The sequence below is a fragment of the Lolium rigidum genome, chromosome 7 (genome assembly GCF_022539505.1).
Source record: "Lolium rigidum isolate FL_2022 chromosome 7, APGP_CSIRO_Lrig_0.1, whole genome shotgun sequence".
In the NCBI taxonomy this organism is placed as follows: domain Eukaryota; kingdom Viridiplantae; phylum Streptophyta; class Magnoliopsida; order Poales; family Poaceae; genus Lolium; species Lolium rigidum.
The window spans coordinates 296998346-297018651 of NC_061514.1; the positions used below are offsets into that span (position 1 = coordinate 296998346).

Consider the following 20306-nt stretch of genomic DNA (forward strand, 5'->3'; position numbering starts at 1 on the left):
GGTTGGCTCCGGCCAACCGCGGCTAAAGCCCCCACGTGCAACGGCTGGCCACCGAGCGCCCTGGGCCCAGGCCTTTGGTCGTGGTTCGCCTCCCGAACCGCGACTAAAGGTACCATTAGTCGCGGTTCCTTTACCTTCGCGACTTATGGGGCTCACCGGAAGCCTGTTTTTCTAGTAGTGATGCGACTGAGATTTACTGAATCTAAGTCACCTGACCTCACGCTGACTCGTCCTTTGCTTGTTGTTTTCATGTCGCGTTGTAGACCGAATTGTCTAGAACTGTTTGACATACAAAAGTCTAACTCACTAGAAGGCCACGGAAGCAGTCAATACTTTTTAATGACGTGAGGTCCATGATTTTTTTCTCACATAAAGACTATACAAGCATTGTAATTCCAACTTTTGTTGGAGAAAAAAAATGAAAAATGGCCCAATTGTAACTTACATGTAACTAAAAAATGCTTAGTTGCAACACACGTCTAACTAGAAAATTCTTAGTTGCAACCCACATGGTAAAATCTCACTTGCAACTCACGTGCACATGAAAATATACCTGTTACATACATGTGCAACACAAAAATCTAAGTTATAACCTACATGCAACTAGGAAAATCTCAGTCCAATCCATATGCAACAGAAAAAATCTGAAAAAATCTCAGTTGCGACTCATATGAAACTGGAAAAATCTCACTTACATCACATTTTCGATAAAGGAAATAAATTAATATTAAAAGATACCAATTACACCCAGCCTCTGCAACAACGCAACACCCTAATGGCAGTAAGGTGCACACAACAAAAAAAGAAAAGAAAACAAAGAAACAAAAGTCCCGCTATAGCATCCTAGACCTAGCAACGGCAATACAACCACCACCAAGACAACACCTTCAAGAAGGAAACGGTGCACCAACGTCGTCGTCGCCGACCAAAGATCTTAGGTTTCACCGTCCCCGCTCTCAAAACAAAGTCTCCAACAAGATCATTGCCAGGCACAACCAGTTAAGGCAAGACCTTGGGTTTTCATCCTGAAAGGTAGGACTCTGAACTTCACCTGTGCTGCCGCCCCCACTTCCATCCCTTAGCTAGTCATTCGCTCCGGCCTTCATGTTATTCGCTTCTTCTAACTGCATCATGTACCAAAATGTCTCTTGATGCCAACATAGAACAGAGCTTCGCGCCACTCCCACTAGAACCAATTGGCCAGAATAAAAGCGTGGGTGCACACAACCGAATACCACCGATCCAGCGAACTCCAAGTAAAAAAAGCAATGTTACATTCACCGGTGGCGCCTTCCGGAACTCAACACTCCTGCCAGATCGAGAAGGGCAAACCTCAGGTAAGTCTTCATCTTCGCCCAAGAGAGACCCTATGACCACCTCCTTTATTCAGGTCGAGCCCCCACGCCGACGACCATCCCAGGCTGGTCACAGTTGCCGCCGGAGACACTAAGCGCATATCGCGTTGTCCGGAGACACCGCACACGCCCTGAGCACCGCCGCAGCCAAACGCCAGCCCTCCACCGATGACATCAAGGATGGTCATACCTTCCTTAGCCGTCGCCGGCTTCCATGCCTCTCCACCTCACCGCCGGGACACGGTGACAGGTCGAAAGACCCACCACCACCATCCGCAGGGCGACCATCTCCGGCGAAGAAGAGAGCCACCTCCACTGTCGAACCCAGGGTTGCTGCCCCGCGCGTCCTCGTGCCGCGGGAGAAGCCCAAGATCACCTCCGCGCACCGACGAGAGGCGGGAGGGGGGGGGATGCAGCGGTGCAGATCAAGGACCTGGCCGCTGCCCACCACCGGCGTGCCGCGGCGAGAAGCCGACGAGAGACGGGGAGGCCGCGGCGCATATCAAGGTCTGGCCGCCACCCACCACCATCCACGTCCGATGAGCCGCAACATCGAGGAGGGATCATGGCCGCCGTCTCCAGCGCGGCAATAAGGAAAGGCCGACGCCGCCACGCCCCGTGGTCTTTGCCTGGCGGCGCCACCGGCGACGGCGGCGGGAGGCGGTTATGGTTTGAGAGGGGGTGCGGGAGGGGGTGATTGTTTTACATGGAGGCAGCTGGAAAAAAACTCAGTTGTGACTTACATGCAACAAGGAAAATTTTAATTGCAGCACACATGCAACTGAAAAAAAAACTCATTTGCGATCCAAATGCAACGGATAAAATCTCAGTAGTTGCCCACATGGAACTAGGAAAAAAATCCAGTTGCAATCCACATGCAACTAGGAAAACCTTAGTTGCAGCATGCAACCGAAAAAAATCTCAGTTGCGACCCAAATGCAATTGGGAAAATCTCAATTATTGCTCACAGGGAAATAGGAAAAAAGTGCAGTTGCTACTCACATGCATGTAGGAAAATCTTAGTTTCAGCACACATGCAACCGGAAAAAAAACTCAGTTGCAACCCACAAGCAAATGGGAAAATCTTAGTTGCGTCCCACACGGAACTGGGAAAAAATCTGGTTGCGACCCACATGCAACTGAGAAATTATTAGTTGCGACCCACATGTAACTGGGAAAAAATCCAGTTAAAAATCTTAGTTACGACACACATGCAACTAGAATAAAACTCAAGTCCCCCATGCAACCGGCAAAATCTCAGTTGCCACCCACATGAAACTCGGAAAGAAAATCTTAGTTTCAGCCCACATGCAACTAGAAAATATTAGTTGCGCCCCACATGTAACTTGGAAAAAATCTCAATTACGACACACATATAATTGAGAAAATCTCAGTTACGGCCCATATATAATTGAGAAAAATCTCAGTTACAACCAGTGTATAACTATCTAACATAGCAGAAATGAGAGCGTAATCCAATGGCCCAGGATATTTTTCTCAGCTCCAACACATGTGTTGCTTTGTTTTTGCAAAGCACATAAGAAGACAGAAAAGGCACACACAAAAAACACCACATGCTGCAAAGACACGGCAAAGAAGCAAAGGAAATCAGCCCTTGACAAGCAACGGCCCACAACAAAGCAATAGCCAGGGGCAGCCCAAGCCAAAAAAAAAAAACAGCGTGCAACACCCATGGAGAAACAGGATGGCACACACAGAATAGCAAGATTGCACAAATCTTAATCCTTACGTACAAAATTCTACGGGCAGACGTGTGAATCAGGTATTGGTCTGAGAGAATTAGGCCGAGCAACTGCTCCAGGAAACTTCCAATCACACGCATCCACCTTTGCCCGTAACAAAAATTCCGTAAGCCCAGCCCGTAAGTGTAGGATTATTGGTAGGAAAGAGAGCAGCAAAAGTACCGTGAATGGGATCTCACGTGCACAAAAGCATCATGTTTCATTTGCAAATCAATGCGATTCAGATTTCCCAAACAAAATGAAACTGAATGGTTTGATCCAGCATGAATCTCAAAGCAGACAACAATGTGAAAATACGAGGGACAATGCATGCACGGGAGATCCGGTGCACGGTACAATGACGACATTTCTGCCATAGGAAATCACATTTCAGAAGAAGGGCACTGTAGGTGCATTCACCGGAATCCTTTACACGCTCTCACACAACCGCTCATTCAGCGGGAGGCCGGGTTGACCACATGCCCAAGGAACAGCACCGCGCTCGTTTTCTCCTCGACAATGGCGAACAAGAAGGGCCGATCCGCCACGAAATCCACAGGAGGCCGCGCGCTTGCACTCTGAAGCATCACCACGGCCGTTGCTGCGGCGGCCACGGTGCCCAGCTCGTCCACCTCGATGGTGGCCTTATGGTGCACCCCGGAGATGAGGAGCCCATCCCCGCCGCGCACCATGGCCGAGAAGTCGCCGCCGACGAAAGCCCTGGTGACTCCAAGCTTCTGCATGTCCTCCGACGCCTCGAACTCGAAGCTGAACTTGAACTTCGGGACCATGAACCGACCGACCGGGACCTCGTATGCCGGCGTGTGCCTCCTGATGAACTCCGGCGTCGCGACCGCCTCGTCGTACAGATCGGCGAGGCTGTCGCCATCCGGGAGAAGGATGAGCATGTAGAATGGAGCCTGCGGCGGCGCGTGGTCGCCGTCGTCGATCTTGTAGGGCAGCTTGAGGGCCCGGAAGCCCGGGTAGACGGCGATCTGCCGCTGGAAGTCGAACCGTCCCGTGGTCATGAACGGCACGCGCACGACGCTGCCGTCCGGGGTGTGGAACGGCGCGGTGATGGTCGCCGACTGGTCGAACGGCTGCGCCCACGTCCCCTTGAAGTAGAGCGCGTTGGCGAGGACGACCACCGTGGTCGAGTCGACGGATCCCGGCGGGAGGACATCGCGGACAAGCCCGTTCGTGGCGTCCTCCACGAAGCCGTTTACGCGCTGTCTCGCCTTCTCTGCTTCCGATGAAAAATCAACGGACTCCGCGGTGGCGGCGTACCTCGACGCGGCGGCGGCCATGAACTCCGCCTGCAGCTCGTGCCCCCGGTCGACCCACACGCCGCAGGCGAAGGACGTCTGCGTCAGGCCGTTGAGCTTGCCTACCAGCCCCGACCACGCCGCGTCGTGCAGCTCGTCGATGGACGCTGACCCGAGGAAGCCCAGGAGCTCCTGGCGGGTTTCGCCGCGCGCGCCGGCGGCCACCAGCGCCAGCGCCGCGTGGATGGACAGCGGCGAGACGATGAAGTTGCTTCCCCTGCCGGCTGCCGCCCGGACGCCGACCTCCCTGGCAAGACGCAGCTGGCTCGACGCCTTCCCGTCGCCGCCTAGCACTGAGTCGCCACCTGCAGGAAACGCCTCGGCAAAGCGTCTCGCCGTGGCAAGCATGGCATTTGGTGCTTGCGCGTGGCTGTAAGCGTAAGGGTCGTGGTGGTGGTGGTCGAGGTAGCTCTCGCCGCTGCAAGGGCAACGTTGGGCGCAGTCAAGCGGGCGCCGCGAGGTCATGGACCTGAACTCGACCTGCGACCGCCATGCCGCAAACAGCGTCAAGCAGAGGACGGTCTTCCAAAAGGGCGACATCCAGATCGCTCCTGTTGGTGCTCTGCTCGCCCATCTATCAAACTAGCTAGTTGACCTTGGGAGATGCTCTAAGCTCGTTCAGTCAGAACTCAGAACTGTTGCTGGCTAGCATGCCTGCATGAGTTGTCGGAATATTTTCCCATGTCCTCTAATTTTGATTGGTTGCCTGCAGAATTCTCTAACCGCACCAACCGACCTCTTCACCTAAAACCATGCATGTGCAATGGTGGTAGAAGAAACAACATTCTTTTGTGGTATGTTTACTTGACAAAAAAAACAGGAATTGTAACACACCTCTGCTGTATCAGCCGAATTTTTTAATAATACTTTTTTCTTCATTATTACCACGAATAATACTTGATTTTGAACTTTGTTAGAAATAATATGTATCGGGCTGGGCTAACCCCAAAGGGCCTTGGGGGTCAGTGCTTCCCAAAGAGCACCCTGGTCCGCCGGCAACGAAGGTCGGGTTGCTCTTTCCCGAAAGATTGACTCGTACTACTCTGGCACATGACTAGTATTTTTTCACGCAAGTGCAAAATTTTTATATTCCTGACAACTGGAGGGTATTTTCGGGAGATTGAAGTTTGTCAAATGAGCTGAGGTTTAGCCCCGATCCACCACAATCGCTCGGCGGCGTGGGATTGGTGTCGGTGCCATCGAGGTCGGCATTGGGATGCGGCACAGAAGGATGTGGCGGCGGGACGAACCGTAGCAGTGGCGGCTCTGGTTGGTGCGAAAGAGAGGAACATGAGGAGGAGTGGGGTTTGAAGCGAAACCACGGACGGTCTTAAGCGGCCCAGGTAGAGATAGTTGCGGCCCATGCTGAAGCGGGACAGGACGACCATTGTTTGACGTATTGGGGCTGAGGAGAATAGGGAAGAGCTTTGTTCTTTTTAAAGTAGTGATATGAGTTTTAATCAACCAAATCCACTGAGACATTTCTTTAATTAGGAGATAACTGCAAGTTTTTGGAGAAAAAGCACTGCGGTTGAGAAAGTCGGAGTTACTAGCTAGACAGGTTCTTACAAAGAAAACTAATAGCAGGTTGGGTTATATTGAAGCCAAACCTCTCCTTGTTTGGACATTAACAGCCCAGAATCTACTCACACTTAACTAGCCACTAAGAGCATCTCCAGTCGCATCCCCCAAACAGATTTGGGGTGCACCGGACCAAAAAACGGTTCCAGCCGCGTCCCCCAAAGCCGAATTTTGTCCGGCGTCCGATACGGTGTCCAGCGCCCCGAGCCCGTCCCCGCCCCACAGGAAACGCACCGAGGACGCCGGACACACCGAAAAGCGAGGTGGGGAGTGGCGGGGCCGACCCGTCAGCAGCATAATAAATTTAACCTAACCGTCGCCTACCTCACGACGGAAGTTATTGGCGCGTAGCGACGGTGCAGTTCCCGCAGAGGCGCAGCGACGATGCAGTTCCCGCAGAGGCGCAGCGACGCGTCTCGTCGCACCTAGCTCTGCGTGCTGGCGTTAATGAGCGCCACCGCTCCCCCGCCTCCCTCCGGCCTATAAAAAGGGCTGCCTCTCATCGTCCCTCTCACACACACACCCTAGCGCCTCTCTCCCCAACCCTAGCCGCCACAATCTCAACAAGAGTCGACGCCATGTCTGGTAGAGGCGAAGGCCGACCTCGCGGCTGTGGTCGTGGTCGTGGCCGCAGCAGACCTGCACGCTCGCTGTCGCCTGCCACGCCGTCGTCTTCATCGTCGGATATGGACGTGGAGCCGGGCGTGCTGTTCGAGTCCTTCCTCGTCCTCAAGGGCGACCCACGCGACATCCAGAGGCTGGCGGACTCCTTCGCCGAGTACGTCACCGGCGATGACCGCCCACGCACGATGCATCTGCAGGAGGCTTCGTGCGGCTACTACCGGTGGATCGTCGACGTGATCTACGACGCGCGCGGCAAGATGTGCCTCAACATCGGCTGGAAGAAGTTCGCGCGCCACCACAGCCTCGAAGCCGGCTTCATCCTCCTGTTCTCCTACTTCGACGAGACGCGCTGCCACCGGGACTACCACGGCGACAGCACCGACGAGGAGGATGACTGATGAAGAGTGTTGTTTCTTCGCAGCGAATACGTGCACGAAGGTTTCTGCCTGTTCTCCCTCGCAAGAGCCCACAGGGGCACCGTCACCAGCTGGATTTTCCAGTTTCAGTGACTGGGTGTGCCCTCGAGTGTTCTTTCTTGGCAGCGAACACAGGAACCTTCGATGCACGGCCTAGTTACGTTTAGTTTTTTTTGCAATATTTTATATTTGTGTCAACCATGGTTCAAACTATGTATTAGTTTGTGGAAAACCATGTTCCTAATTATGTCTTCGTGTAAACCACGTTCCCAATTATGTATTAGTTTGTGGAAATTGAAATAAAAATGTAAAAAAAGTATTTTTAATGTTTGGGGGCGGCTTTGGGGGACACGGCTGGGGAGCGACGTCCCCCAAACGCGGCACGAACGAAACACGTCCCCCAAACGCTCAATCCGGCGTGGTCGTCTTATTTTTTTCGATAAAAGAAATATATTAATATCAAAAGATACCAATTACACCCAGCCTCTGCAACAACGCACCACCCTAATGGCACTACGGATGCACACAACCAAAAAAAGAAAAGAAAACTAAGAAACAAAAGTCCCGCTCAGTATCTCGAGCCTAACAACAGCTACATCCACCACCAAGAGAACACCTGAAATACAGACTCTCCAAAAACGACACCTTCAAGAAGGGAACAATGCTCTAACACCGTCGTCGCCCGATCAAAGATCTTAGGTTTTCACCCTGAAGATAGTCCCCGCTCTCAAAACAATGCCTCCAACAAGGTCATTGCCAGGCACAACCAGTTAAGGCCAGACCTTGGGTTTACACCATGAAAGGTAGGACTCTGAACTTCACCTGTGTTGTCGCCCCCAATTTCATACCGCTGCTGTGAAGCCCAGAACACCAAGCAAGTCCCTCAACAGCGCGTAGACTTGAACCTCCCTTAGCTAGTCCTCCCATCCGGCCTTCATGAAATTCTCTTCTTCCGACTTTCATCATGGATCCATATTCACTTGGTGTCAACAGAGAAAAAGAGCTTCGCGCCGCTCCCTCAGAACCAAACGGTCGGAGTAAAAGCATTGGTGCGCGCGACCGAATACCACCCGATCCAGCGAACTCCAGACATAAGATGCACGGTTCCATTCGCCGGCAGAGCCTGCTGGAACTCATCACTCCGGCTCGATGAAGAAGATCAACATCCAGAAGGTCTTCGTCTTGGCGCGTGAGGAACCCTAGGACCACCGCCTTTACACAGGCCGAGCCCCCACGCAAACGGCCATCCTCGCCGCCTGTCACACCGAAGATCCGGTAAGACGAACGACCCTGGGGTGCGGGAACCAGCAGGCTACATAGCCGCAATCAGGCCCTAGTCGTGCCGCCACCGGCTGCACTGAGGCCGCCGCCGGCAGTAACCACCGAGGACCGCCGCTGCCGTAGCGCCTTCTCTGCAACCCTCCATCGACTGATCCACCGCCCTACGCCCGCTCGCCCCGCCGGGAAGACGACCGGTCTAGGCGGGCATCCTAGACCCACGGCAGACCTCCTCCACTTGCAGCCACGAAGGCCCGGTGATGTGGGCATAACCCTTCGGGTAACTAGTATTGCGATATCTCCCACGACCCAACTAGGGGACCATGAAGAACATCCATCAACCGAGGTGGGCCGCTATGTCGGTTCCAAAGAAGGATTCTTGAAAGACAAGGCAAGAAGACGAAGAAATCAAGGAAAGTTTAGACATAGGACTCTTTGTAACTTAGTCGTACCCGGACAGACCTCTCGAGACCTGGCTTACAATATAAGGGCCAGGAGAGGGTCTGCCGAGGGACATACAATCATAACAGCCATAACCACCGTAAGTCTAGAGCTAGGTCATCCTAGAACTTAGCCTCTCAACGAAATCATAGTCGAAACCTTCGGCACCCTATTGTAACCCGATATTTTCAGTAATCAAGAACAGACAGGCAGGACGTAAGGGTTTTACCTCATCGAGGGCCCCGAACCTGGGTAAATCTCTCTCCCCGCTTGTTTGATAACCGATGTCTCGTGTCAGCCTACAAGATTCCATCTACCCTAAGCCCCATACGGAGGGCATTGCCGGGGAGTACCCTCGACAATTGGCGCCGTCTGTGGGAAACCTACCGGTACAAGGCATGTCATCGGCAGTCCTAGTCATGTCTGCGGCGTTTGTGCTGGAATCGCCAACGCCGCCAAGTCCAAGAAACTCAGTTCGTTGCGGATCGTTCGAGTTCACACCACGCAAAGAGGCATCGCATCCAATCTCTTCGGAGCCGTGCGGCAACATGGATACAACCTTCAGTGGTGTTCACTTCATCATCGACTCCAGAGGATTTCTTCGACTTCCCAGTTCAAACGCGTTAAGCCCAAGAACTTCGGTTCCAGATGATATCGCCCCACCAACAGCTTTGGTAGTCTTGCCGGGGGATTATGGCGAGGGCAGTCGAAGCAGTTTCGGTAGCAGAGAGGAGCAAAGGAAGAGACGAAGGGATTCACGCCGTGAAGAGGAGGATCGAGTTGCGAGCCGCCCTCGATAGTATGAACGAGGATGTTACAATGTGCAATCGAGCAAGAATCGTCTTCACACACCTTATTTATCGGCCACAGAGCAGCTTGAAGCACCGTGTTACTTGCACTCCTACATCGACCCGAAGGATAACCTCGAAAAGGCCACCCATCTGCTTAGAAATTGTCGGCAGTTCCTCGAAGTCCAGAAGTTTTGCGATGACCTCAGGGTTGAGACAGCAGCAAAAACTCAATCGGCAGAAAAAAGGGCGGCAGCCTATAGTCAACCCCCCCGCTACAGCAATACCTGTCGGAAGAAGGAGATGTGTACGTACCAACCGAAGTATATCCAGCATCCCAAGGACAGGTCAACATGATCCATAAAACTAGCTTTTCGAAGAGGGAAGCTAAGAAGTTCTCACGGGATGTAAAGTACGCAGAGGTTGCCATGACCGAGGTACCCGAGTATATTGACTGGTCAGATCAAAGCATACTATTCAGTAAGGCGGATCACCCTACGTCCGTTCCGAGACCGGCCTGGTCACGCTGCTCTAGTTCTTGAAGCACAGATTGGATGATACAATATGAGCAAGGTGTTCATGGATGGAGGAAGCGGTCTGAACCTGCTATTCACAAGCACAATGAAGGCAAAGGGTTTAACGGTTGATATGCTAAAAGAATCTGATACAGGCTTCCATGGCATCATCCCGACCCGACCCGCTTATCCCCTTGGCAAAATATCGCTGGATGTGGTTTTCGGCACACCTAACAATTTCAGGAAGGAGAAACTCGAATTTGAAGTAGTCGATTGGGAGTCACAGTATCACGCTATCCTCGGCAGGCCAGCGTTTGCCAAATTCATGGTGGTACCTCACTATGCGTACTTGAAGCTGAAGATGCCAGGAAACAACGGGACATCAATAACTGTTAACGGAAGTTTTTCTCGTTCTGATAACTGAGAGTTCCAGAAGATCGCCTCAAAGTTTCGGGCTTCTTTGTGTTGGACACATTGGAGACCGGCTTGCTAGACGGAATAGAGTAAGGTGCGGAGCGCGAAGATGGCGTCAGCGCCGTCGATGGGGACGCCCTAGGCGTGTAGCGCCCAGCTCCCGTAGCACGACCTTTGATTTGCGCTTCTTCAGCCAACTGTGCTTCAACTTCTCTTGCATGATGCAGCAACTCATTCATAGTGGTGTAACTGGGATGAAGAACAATGCCTTTGATATCATATTTCAAACCATGTAGAAAACGCTGCATTGTCATCTCAAGGGATTCACGGACACGGCCACTGATACGTCTCCAACGTATCTATAATTTCTTATGTTCCATGCTAGTTTTATGACAATACCTACATGTTTTGTTCACACTTTATGATGTTTTGATGCATTTTCCGGAACTAACCTATTAACAAGATGCCGAAGTGCCAGTTCCTGTTTTCTGCTGTTTTTGGTTCCAGAAATCCTACAAAGGAAATATTCTCGGAATTGGACGAAATCAACGCCCAGTATCTTATTTTTCCCAGAAGCTTCCAGAGCACCGAAGAGGGACCAGAGGGGAGCCAGGGGCCCCACCCCACAAGGCGGCGCGGCCAAGGGGGGGGGGCCCTATGGTGTGGCCCTACCAGGGCTCCCCCGAGGCTGCCCTTCTGCCTATATAAAGTCTCCGCCTCTAAAACCCTAAAACATAGGCCACGATACGAGAAAAGTTCCAGAGCCGCCGCCATCGCGAAGCCAAGATTCGGGGGACAGAAGTCTCTGTTCCGGCACACCGCCGGGACGGGGAATTGCCCCCGGAAGGCATCTCCATCGACACCACCGCCATCTCCATCAACGCTGTTGTCTCCCATGATCAGGAGGGAGTAGTTCTCCACCGAGGTTAAGGGCTCTACCGGTAGCTATGTGGTTAATCTCTCTCTCATGTACCTCAATACAATGATCTCATGAATTGCCTTGCATGATTGAGATCCATATGATGAGCTTTGTATCACTATTAGTCTATGTGTTACTCTAGTGATGTTATTAAAGTGATCTATTCCTCCTTCATGATATAACGGTGATAGTGTGTGCATCATGTAGTACTTAGCATAGGTTATGATTATGATCTCTTGTAGATTATGGAGTTAACTATTACTACGATAGTATTGATGTGATCTATTCCCCCTTTCATAGTGTAATTGTGACAGTGTGTATGCTATGTTAGTACTCGGTCTAAATTGCAAAGATCTATTATGCTCTAAAGGTTACTTAAATATGAATGCCGAATGTTGTGGCGCTTGTTAACTCCGACTTGAGGGAGCTCTTGTAGCCCTACACAATGAATGGTGTTTGTTATCCAACAAGAGAGTGTATGTAGCACAAGTGAGGAGAAGTTATTTATTTGTTATGTGATCAATGTTGAGAGTGTCCACTAGTGAAAGTAGGATCCCTAGGCCTTGTTTCCAAATACTGCAAACATCGCTTGTTTACTGTTTTACCGCATCTTTACTTCCTGCAATATTACCACCATCTATACCACCTGTGTTTTACTATCTCTTCGCCGAACTAGTGCACCTATACATCTGACAAGTGTATTAGGTGTGTTGGGGACACAAGAGACTTCTTGTATCTTAATTGCAGGGTTGCTTGAGAGGACTATCTTTTACCTCTACCTCCCTGAGTTCGATAAACCTTGGGTGATCCACTTAAGGAAAACTTGCTACTGTTCTACAAACCTCTGCTCTTGGAGGCCCAACACTGTCTACAGGAATAGAAGCGTGAGTAGACATCAAGCTATTTTCTGGCGCCGTTGCCGGGGAGGTAAGGTAAAAGGTATTCATATCCTCCGACTACTAAGCTATTTCTTAGCACTGTTGCCGGTGTGTGAATGATCGAAGGTATCTCCTTTAGATTCTGCAATTAAATCTTTTTGTTTCTTGTTTTTATTTTCACTAGTTAGGCATAATGGAAAACAACAAAAAAATTAGAGATCTTTATAGTATTTATCTTGAGTTAGGACATGAGGTGTTTGAAGAGAAAATTAAAAAACCCATGAAACTTTGTTTGCAAAATAATTGTAGCAATGTTATTAGCATGAACTCTTTGAACACTATTATTTCTAATGCTATGGAAGAATTTAAGCTTGGGGAAGCTGGTTTTGATGAGCATGATATTTTTAGTCCCCCAAGCATGGAGGAGAAAATTTACTTTGATGATACTTTGCCTCCCATTTATGATGATTGCAATGATGAATATGATATTTTCAGTCCACCTACTATTGAGGAGAAAGTCAATTATGATTACAATATGCCTCCTATATATGATGATTATGGTGATGAGAATAATAATGATAGCTATTTTATTGAATTTGCTCCCACTACAACTAATAAAATTGATTATGCTTATGTGGAGAGTAATAATTTTATGCATGTAGCTCATGACAAAAATGCTTTATGTGATAGTTATATTGTTGAGTTTGTTCATGATGCTACTGAAAGTTATTATGAGAGAGGGAATCATGGTTATATGCATCTTAATAATATTAAGTTTCCCCTCTTTATGTTGAGAATCTTGAAATTGTGCTTGTGTTGCTTTTCTATGCTTGCCACTTTGTTCTTCATGAATTTATTTGTGTACAAGATTCCTTTTCATAGGAAGTGGGTTAGGCTTAAATGTATTTTGAATTTGCTTCTTGATGTTCTCTTTTGCTTCAACTCTTATTTCTTGCGAGGGCATCATTAAAATTGCTGAGCCCATTTTAATGGCTATAAAGAAAGCACTTCTTGGGAGATAACCCATGTGTTTATTTTACTACTGTATTGTTGAGTCTTGGAAGTTGTTACTACTATAGCAACCTCTCCTTATCATGTTTTTATGCCAAGTTAAGTCTCTATAGTAAAGTTGATGCTAGATTTGGATTACTGCGCAGAAACAGATTTGCTGTCTGTCATGAATTTGCGTAGATCTCTCTGTAGAAAAATCAAAAAAATCTGCCAATTTATGTGCGTGATCCTCAGATATGTACGCAACTTTCATTAGTTTTGAGTTTTTCCATCTGACCAAGTTAAGTGCCTCTGAAAAATTCTTCTTTACGGACTGTTCTGTTTTGATAGATTCTGCCTTTTATTTCGCATTGCCTCTTTTGATATGTTGAATGGATTTCTTTGTTCCATTAACTTTCAGTAGCTTTGTGCAATGTCCAGAAGTGTTAAGAATGATTATGTCACCTCTGAATATGTGAATTTTTGATTATGCACTAACCCTCTAATGAGTTTGCTTTAAGTTTGGTGTGGAGGAAGTTTTCAAGGGTCAAGAGAAGAGGATGATACAATATGATCAAGAAGAGTGAAAAGTCTAAGCTTGGGGATGCCCCCGTGGTTCATCCCTGCATATTTCAAGAAGACTCAAGCATCTAAGCTTGGGGATGCCCAAGGCATCCCCTTCTTCATCGACAACTTATCAGGTCACTTCTAGTGAAACTATATTTTTATTCCGTCACATCTTATGTACTTTACTTGGAGCGTCTGTGTGCTTTTATTTTCATTTTGTTATTTTCATTCTCTGAATAAATTGTATCATACATTGTGTGGGAGAGAGACACGCTCCGCTTTTTCATATGAACACTAGTGTTCTTCGCTTTTACTTTTAATGTTCATGGCGGAGTTGAAAACCGCTTCGTTAATTGCAATTTGGTTGGAATCAGAAAATGCTTCATATGGTTTTGAATAACTTGATACTTGGCAATTGTTTTGAGCTCTCATAGATCATGTTTAAGCTCTTGCATCATGTAGTTTAATCTATTAGTGGAGAACTACCGTAGAGCTTGTTGAAATTTGGTTTGCATGATTGGTATCTCTAAGGTCTAGATACTTTATGGTAAAAGTGTTTGAACAACAAGGAAGACAGTGTAGAGTCTTATAATGCTTGCAATATGTTCTTTTGTAATTTTTGATGTACCTGTTCATACTTGTGTTTGCTTCAAACAACCTTGCTAGCCAAAGCCTTGTACTGAGAGGAAATGCTTCTTGTGCATTCAAACACCTTGAGCCAAAACCCATGCCATTTGTGTCCACCATATCTACCTACTATGTGGTATTTTTCTGCCATTCCAAAGTAAATTACTTGAGTGCTACATTTAAAATTTCATTCCTTTATCTTTGCAATATATAGCTCATGGGAAAATAGCTTAAAAACTATTGTGGTGATGAATATGTAGCTATGTGTCTTAGTTCTTATAAGTTGCTTGTTGAGCGGTAACCATGTTTCTGGGGACGCCATCAACTTTTTACCTTTGTTGGATATCAATTGAGATGCTATGCATGTTCGTCTTGTCTGAAGTAAGGGTGATTTATCATGATCAAATGGTTTGTGTATGCATATGTTAGAGAAGAACATTGGGCCGCTAACCAAAGCCATGTATCATGGTGGAAGTTTTCAGTTTGGACATTCATCCTCAATCTCTTATGAGAATATTATTTGTTGTTGAATGCTTATGCATTAAAGAGGAGTCCATTATCTGTTGTCTATGTTGTCCTGGTATGGATGTCCTAAGTTGAGATCTATTAAAAATGAGAAATCAAATGCGATTGATCTCCTTGGACCTTTGTACAGGCGGCATAGAGGTACCCCTTTGTGACACTTGGTTGAAACATATGTTATGCAATGATAATCCATGTAAATCCAAGCTAATTAGGACAAGGTGCGGGCACTATTGGTATTCTATGCATGAGGCTTGCAACTTGTAGGAAGTATTATGCATAGCACATATGAATTATTACTACCGATGACAAAATTGTTTCTATGTTTTCAAAACAAAAGCTCTAGCACAAAAATAGTAATCCATGCTTCCCTCCGCGAAGGGCCATTCTTTTACTTTATGTTGAGTCAGTTTACCTACTTCCTTCTATCTTAGAAGCAAACACTTGTGTCAACTGTGTTCATTGATTCTTACATGATTACTTATTGCACTTGTTATATTACTCTATGTTGACAATTATCCATGAGATATACATGTTACAAGTTGAAAGCAATTGCTGAAACTTAATCATCCTTTGTGTTGCTTCAATGCCTTCTACTTTGAATCTATTACTTTATGAGTTAGCTCTTATGCAAGTCTTTTTGATACTTGTCTTGAAAGTACTATTCATGAAAAGTTTTGCTATATGATTCATTTGTTTAGTCATTATCTCTTTGTTAGCAATCTATTGCTTTGAAGCACTCCATTCATCTCATATGCTTTACAATAATGTTGATCAAGATTATGTTGGTAGCATGTCACTTCAGAAATTATTATTGTTATCGTTTACCTACTCGAGGTCGAGTAGGAACTAAGCTTGGGGATGCTTGATATGTCTCCAACGTATCTCTAATTTCTTATGTTCCATGCTAGTTTTATGACAATACCTACATGTTTTGTTCACACTTTATGATGTTTTGATGCATTTTCCGGAACTAACCTATTAACAAGATGCCGAAGTGCCGCTCTCGTTTTCTCGCTGTTTTTGGTTCCAGAAATCCTACAAAGGAAATATTCTCGGAATTGGACGAAATCAACGCCCAGTATCTTATTTTTCCCGAAAGCTTCCAGAGCACCGAAGAGGGACCAGAGGGGAGCCAGGGGGCCCCACCCCACAAGGCGGCGCGGCCAAGGGGGGCGCGCCCCCCTATGGTGTGGCCCCACCAGGGCTCCCCCGAGGCTGCCCTTCCGCCTATATAAAGTCTCCGCCTCGAAAACCCTAAAAACATAAGCCACGATACGAGAAAAGTTCCAGAGCCGCCGCCATCGCGAAGCCAAGATTCGGGGGACAGAAGTCTCTGTTTCGGCACGCCGCCGGGACGGGGAATTGCCCCCGGAAGGCATCTCCATCGACACCACCGCCATCTCCATCAACGCTGCTGTCTCCCATGATGAGGAGGGAGTAGTTCTCCCCCGAGGCTAAGGGCTCTACCGGTAGCTATGTGGTTAATCTCTCTCTCATGTACCTCAATACAATGATCTCATGAATTGCCTTGCATGATTGAGATCCATATGATGAGCTTTGTATCGCTATTAGTCTATGTGTTACTCTAGTGATGTTATTAAAGTGATCTATTCCTCCTTCATGATGTAACGGTGACAGTGTGTGCATCATGTAGTACTTGGCATAGGTTATGATTATGATCTCTTGTAGATTATGGAGTTAACTATTACTACGATAGTATTGATGTGATCTATTCCCCCTTTCATAGTGTAATGGTGACAGTGTGTATGCTATGTTAGTACTCGGTCTAAATTGCAAAGATCTATTATGCTCTAAAGGTTACTTAAATATGAATGCCGAATGTTGTGGCGCTTGTTAACTCCGGCTTGAGGGAGCTCTTGTAGCCCTACACAATGAATGGTGTTTGTTATCCAACAAGAGAGTGTATGTAGCACAAGTGAGGAGAAGTTATTTATTTGTTATGCGATCAATGTTGAGAGTGTCCACTAGTGAAAGTAGGATCCCTAGGCCTTGTTTCCAAATACTGCAAACATCGCTTGTTTACTGTTTTACTGCATCTTTACTTCCCGCAATATTACCACCATCTATACCACCTGTGTTTTACTATCTCTTCGCCGAACTAGTGCACCTATACATCTGACAAGTGTATTAGGTGTGTTGGGGACACAAGAGACTTCTTGTATCTTAATTGCAGGGTTGCTTGAGAGGACTATCTTTGACCTCTACCTCCCTGAGTTCGATAAACCTTGGGTGATCCACTTAAGGGAACTTGCTACTGTTCTACAAACCTCTGCTCTTGGAGACCCAACACTGTCTACAGGAATAGAAGCGTGAGTAGACATCAGCCATGCTGCATAAGCATCTCCATCTCCATGAAATAAACATCAACAATCTACACACCTTGTCTCAAGAGGGTCAACTTATCATATATAGTACGCAAATAATTAGTGGGGACAAAACGAGCTTGCATAATGGTCTTCATCTCGCGCCATGTAAGAACTGGCAACTCGTTGTCTTCTTGACGAGCACGTGTAACTCCATCCCACCAACGCAATGCATAACCATCAAATTCTGAGGAAGCGAGTTTAACCTTCCTGTCTTCAATATAATCATGTTAGCACCATAACTTCTCAATCTTCAGCTCCCAAGTGAGGTATTCTTCAACATCAGCTCCTCCTTCAAACTTTAGTATGGAGAACTTGGGCTTACCCAAACCATCGTCTTTTTGTTATGGAGGGACACGGCGAGCTCCGAGTTCAACAAAGCCACGACCACGGTTACCACGTCCAACACCACGACCAGCACCGCGTGCTTCATCCTGAATCTCAGGGTCTTCATCTTCTTGTTGCTGTTGTTGAGTGAGATTATCAACAGCTAATTGCAAATCTTGAAGACTTTGCTGGATATCCGTCATTTGATCTGTCATAGTAGTGACGGTCTCATTAGTAGCATCCAGCTTCTGAGAGATCTCCTGAACAGACCCCCTAAGCTCATCATCCTGAGTGCGGAATTCACGTCGCATCTCATTACGAAGAGCTTCATAATCCCTCCATGTCATCAAATCAGCGGCATCCTTGTCTTTCTGGTTAACAATTTTCGCATCACTAGCAGACATGGTTAGTTGGTTAGTGCACTAAATCAAAAATATATGGTGGTACTCTCACAACTCACTCAAAACTGATAAGAAAAGGAAATCTTACCGCTCCAAAGTGAATTAGTATTGCTTACCACTTGTAGTGACACCTAGTGCATGGATGTAGCGAAGCGAATATCAAAGATATAAGAACAAATCACACGACAAAGCAGGATATATGTGAGGTTGTAGGTAGGCTACCTATTTGCACCAATAACAAGCTCTAGCGCTGACCGTAGAAAACCAATGATACTCACACAAGGCGATAAATGTGGCAATACAACTATATGGATGAAAAGGTTGCAATGCACTGGAGAGGCACTAGCAAAGCTCAACGAAACATGCACAAGATTGCTCAACTACAGGTGCAAAAAAGTAAACTAGGCCTTCACTTGAATCTTACTAGCACTTCACTTTTTATTTTTGGATTTTCTTTTTGTAACACACGCAGCTGTGTAGCTCTTTTTACTTCTTTTCTATTTTTTTTTGTTTTTTTTTTACTCAACTCCTTGATAACACGGCCAACAGAAATTGCAAAGCACCAAAACCCTAACGAGTAGCCTGTCAAGCGGTAAAACTAGTCTGGGGAAGTTCCTAGTCACTTTATATCGAAAGCCTATGTCTATGGTTGGTACAAGCACACTGTACGCTATGTGGACTCGGAGAAATAAAAACTGAAACTAGATGATAGCGGAGACTCAAATCCTAACAATACTAGATGGAAGAAAAAGATACGCAAAAACAACTACGAAAAGCAACTAAACCTCGAAATTAGTGCAATCTAAGGCTATGGCAAACCATAACCCTAACTTTTTATGGCTTTTTCTAGATAGGAAACACTCACAACTCAAATATGGGGTGGATTGTGGATGGCTTACCGAGGAAACCCGAGAATCTGATACCAAGATGATAAGGGGTGGCCCGATCTTCTCAGTAAGCACGGTGGTGATGATGATCACGGGATGAACACATCGGAGATAACTTGATGATGAAGTGGATGATAACTTGTATGACGCAACGAGATCTCTTGATTGGTCCCTGTCGCCAATGCAACAGCTCTCAACCCTGCAAGATATTCACAACGCCACACACTTGCGCACGTAGCCGCCGACCACGAAGCGGTAAGTTGCAACCGTCTAATTTCCAATGGAACAACAGATCACACAAGACTTTCAGGGGTTCAACACCAAATTGATGCAATATGGTGTAGAGATTCAATAGAGTTGCAAAGCAATCAACTATGAACTAGGGTTTATCTTAAATGTGGTCTAAACCTAATTTGGGGGCGTCCTGGGCACTTATATAGGGGTTCAGGACGACCAGGGGTCGACAAAAGTACATAGAAAACCGACCCAGATCGGATCTGGTCGAGACAGACTCGGAGTCGGCCGGTTTAGGGGCCGGTCGACTAGGCCTGGGACCGGGCCCTCCGATTTCAACCGGGTGTGGCGCCGGGTGGTGACCGGGCGAAGGCTCCAGGGCCCTGGATGGTTGCCCGGTTGGCACAAGTGTAGCGTCCGGTTTGGACCAGGCTTATCCGGCGTGGAACCCGGTCGGACCGGGACTAGGACCGGGTCGTCCGGCGGAACGGCCGGTTTGACCGGCCCTGACGCCGGCCTGGACTGCATCTCCTCCTCTCGCGCATGCCTCTCGCTCCTCCCTTGCGCGTCCATGGGATCTCTTCACGTCCAGCTCCATGTCCAGCTCCATGTCCAGCTTCACGTCCAGCTTCTTGTCCAGCTGCTCCTCTCCTCCTCGTGTGATGCTTGCTTCCTCTTCATACCTGATCATATATAAGTAATAAGACTTAGACAGTATAAAACTCTCATCGATCCAAGTATCACATAGGAACAAGTTTACCTGTTGCTTAAGTAGCTTCGCACGAGCTCGTGTCATTGGCTTCATTGGACTTGAGCTTCACAACAACATCGTCTTCATCTTGTAATGACGGAGGTAGTAGTGTAGTAGTAGGGATGTCCTCATCAATCCTGCTTCGCCGACGGCCTAGTAGCAGTCACCGCATGCTCCCCTTCCTCCTCCACCGCCGGCGTACCGACTCCCATGGCAGATGCCGGAGTTCATCAATTATGTATTTTTACAATTATGTAAATTATGTATTTTTACAATTATGTAAATTATGAGTTTGTCAATGGAGAAAATAATTTATGCGTCTGGCTGCTGGAGACAC

At 47.4% G+C, this 20306-nt stretch overlaps 1 protein-coding gene across 1 annotated transcript; it reads right to left on the reverse strand.

Moving 5' to 3' along the window:
- Window positions 1-3552: 3552 nt before the first annotated feature.
- LOC124673036 (putative serpin-Z12) lies at window positions 3553-4962 on the reverse strand. The gene has a single exon (XM_047209171.1). It carries the CDS (start codon window positions 4960-4962, stop codon window positions 3553-3555), a length of 1410 nt encoding a protein of 469 aa, XP_047065127.1.
- Window positions 4963-20306: the final 15344 nt, after the last annotated feature.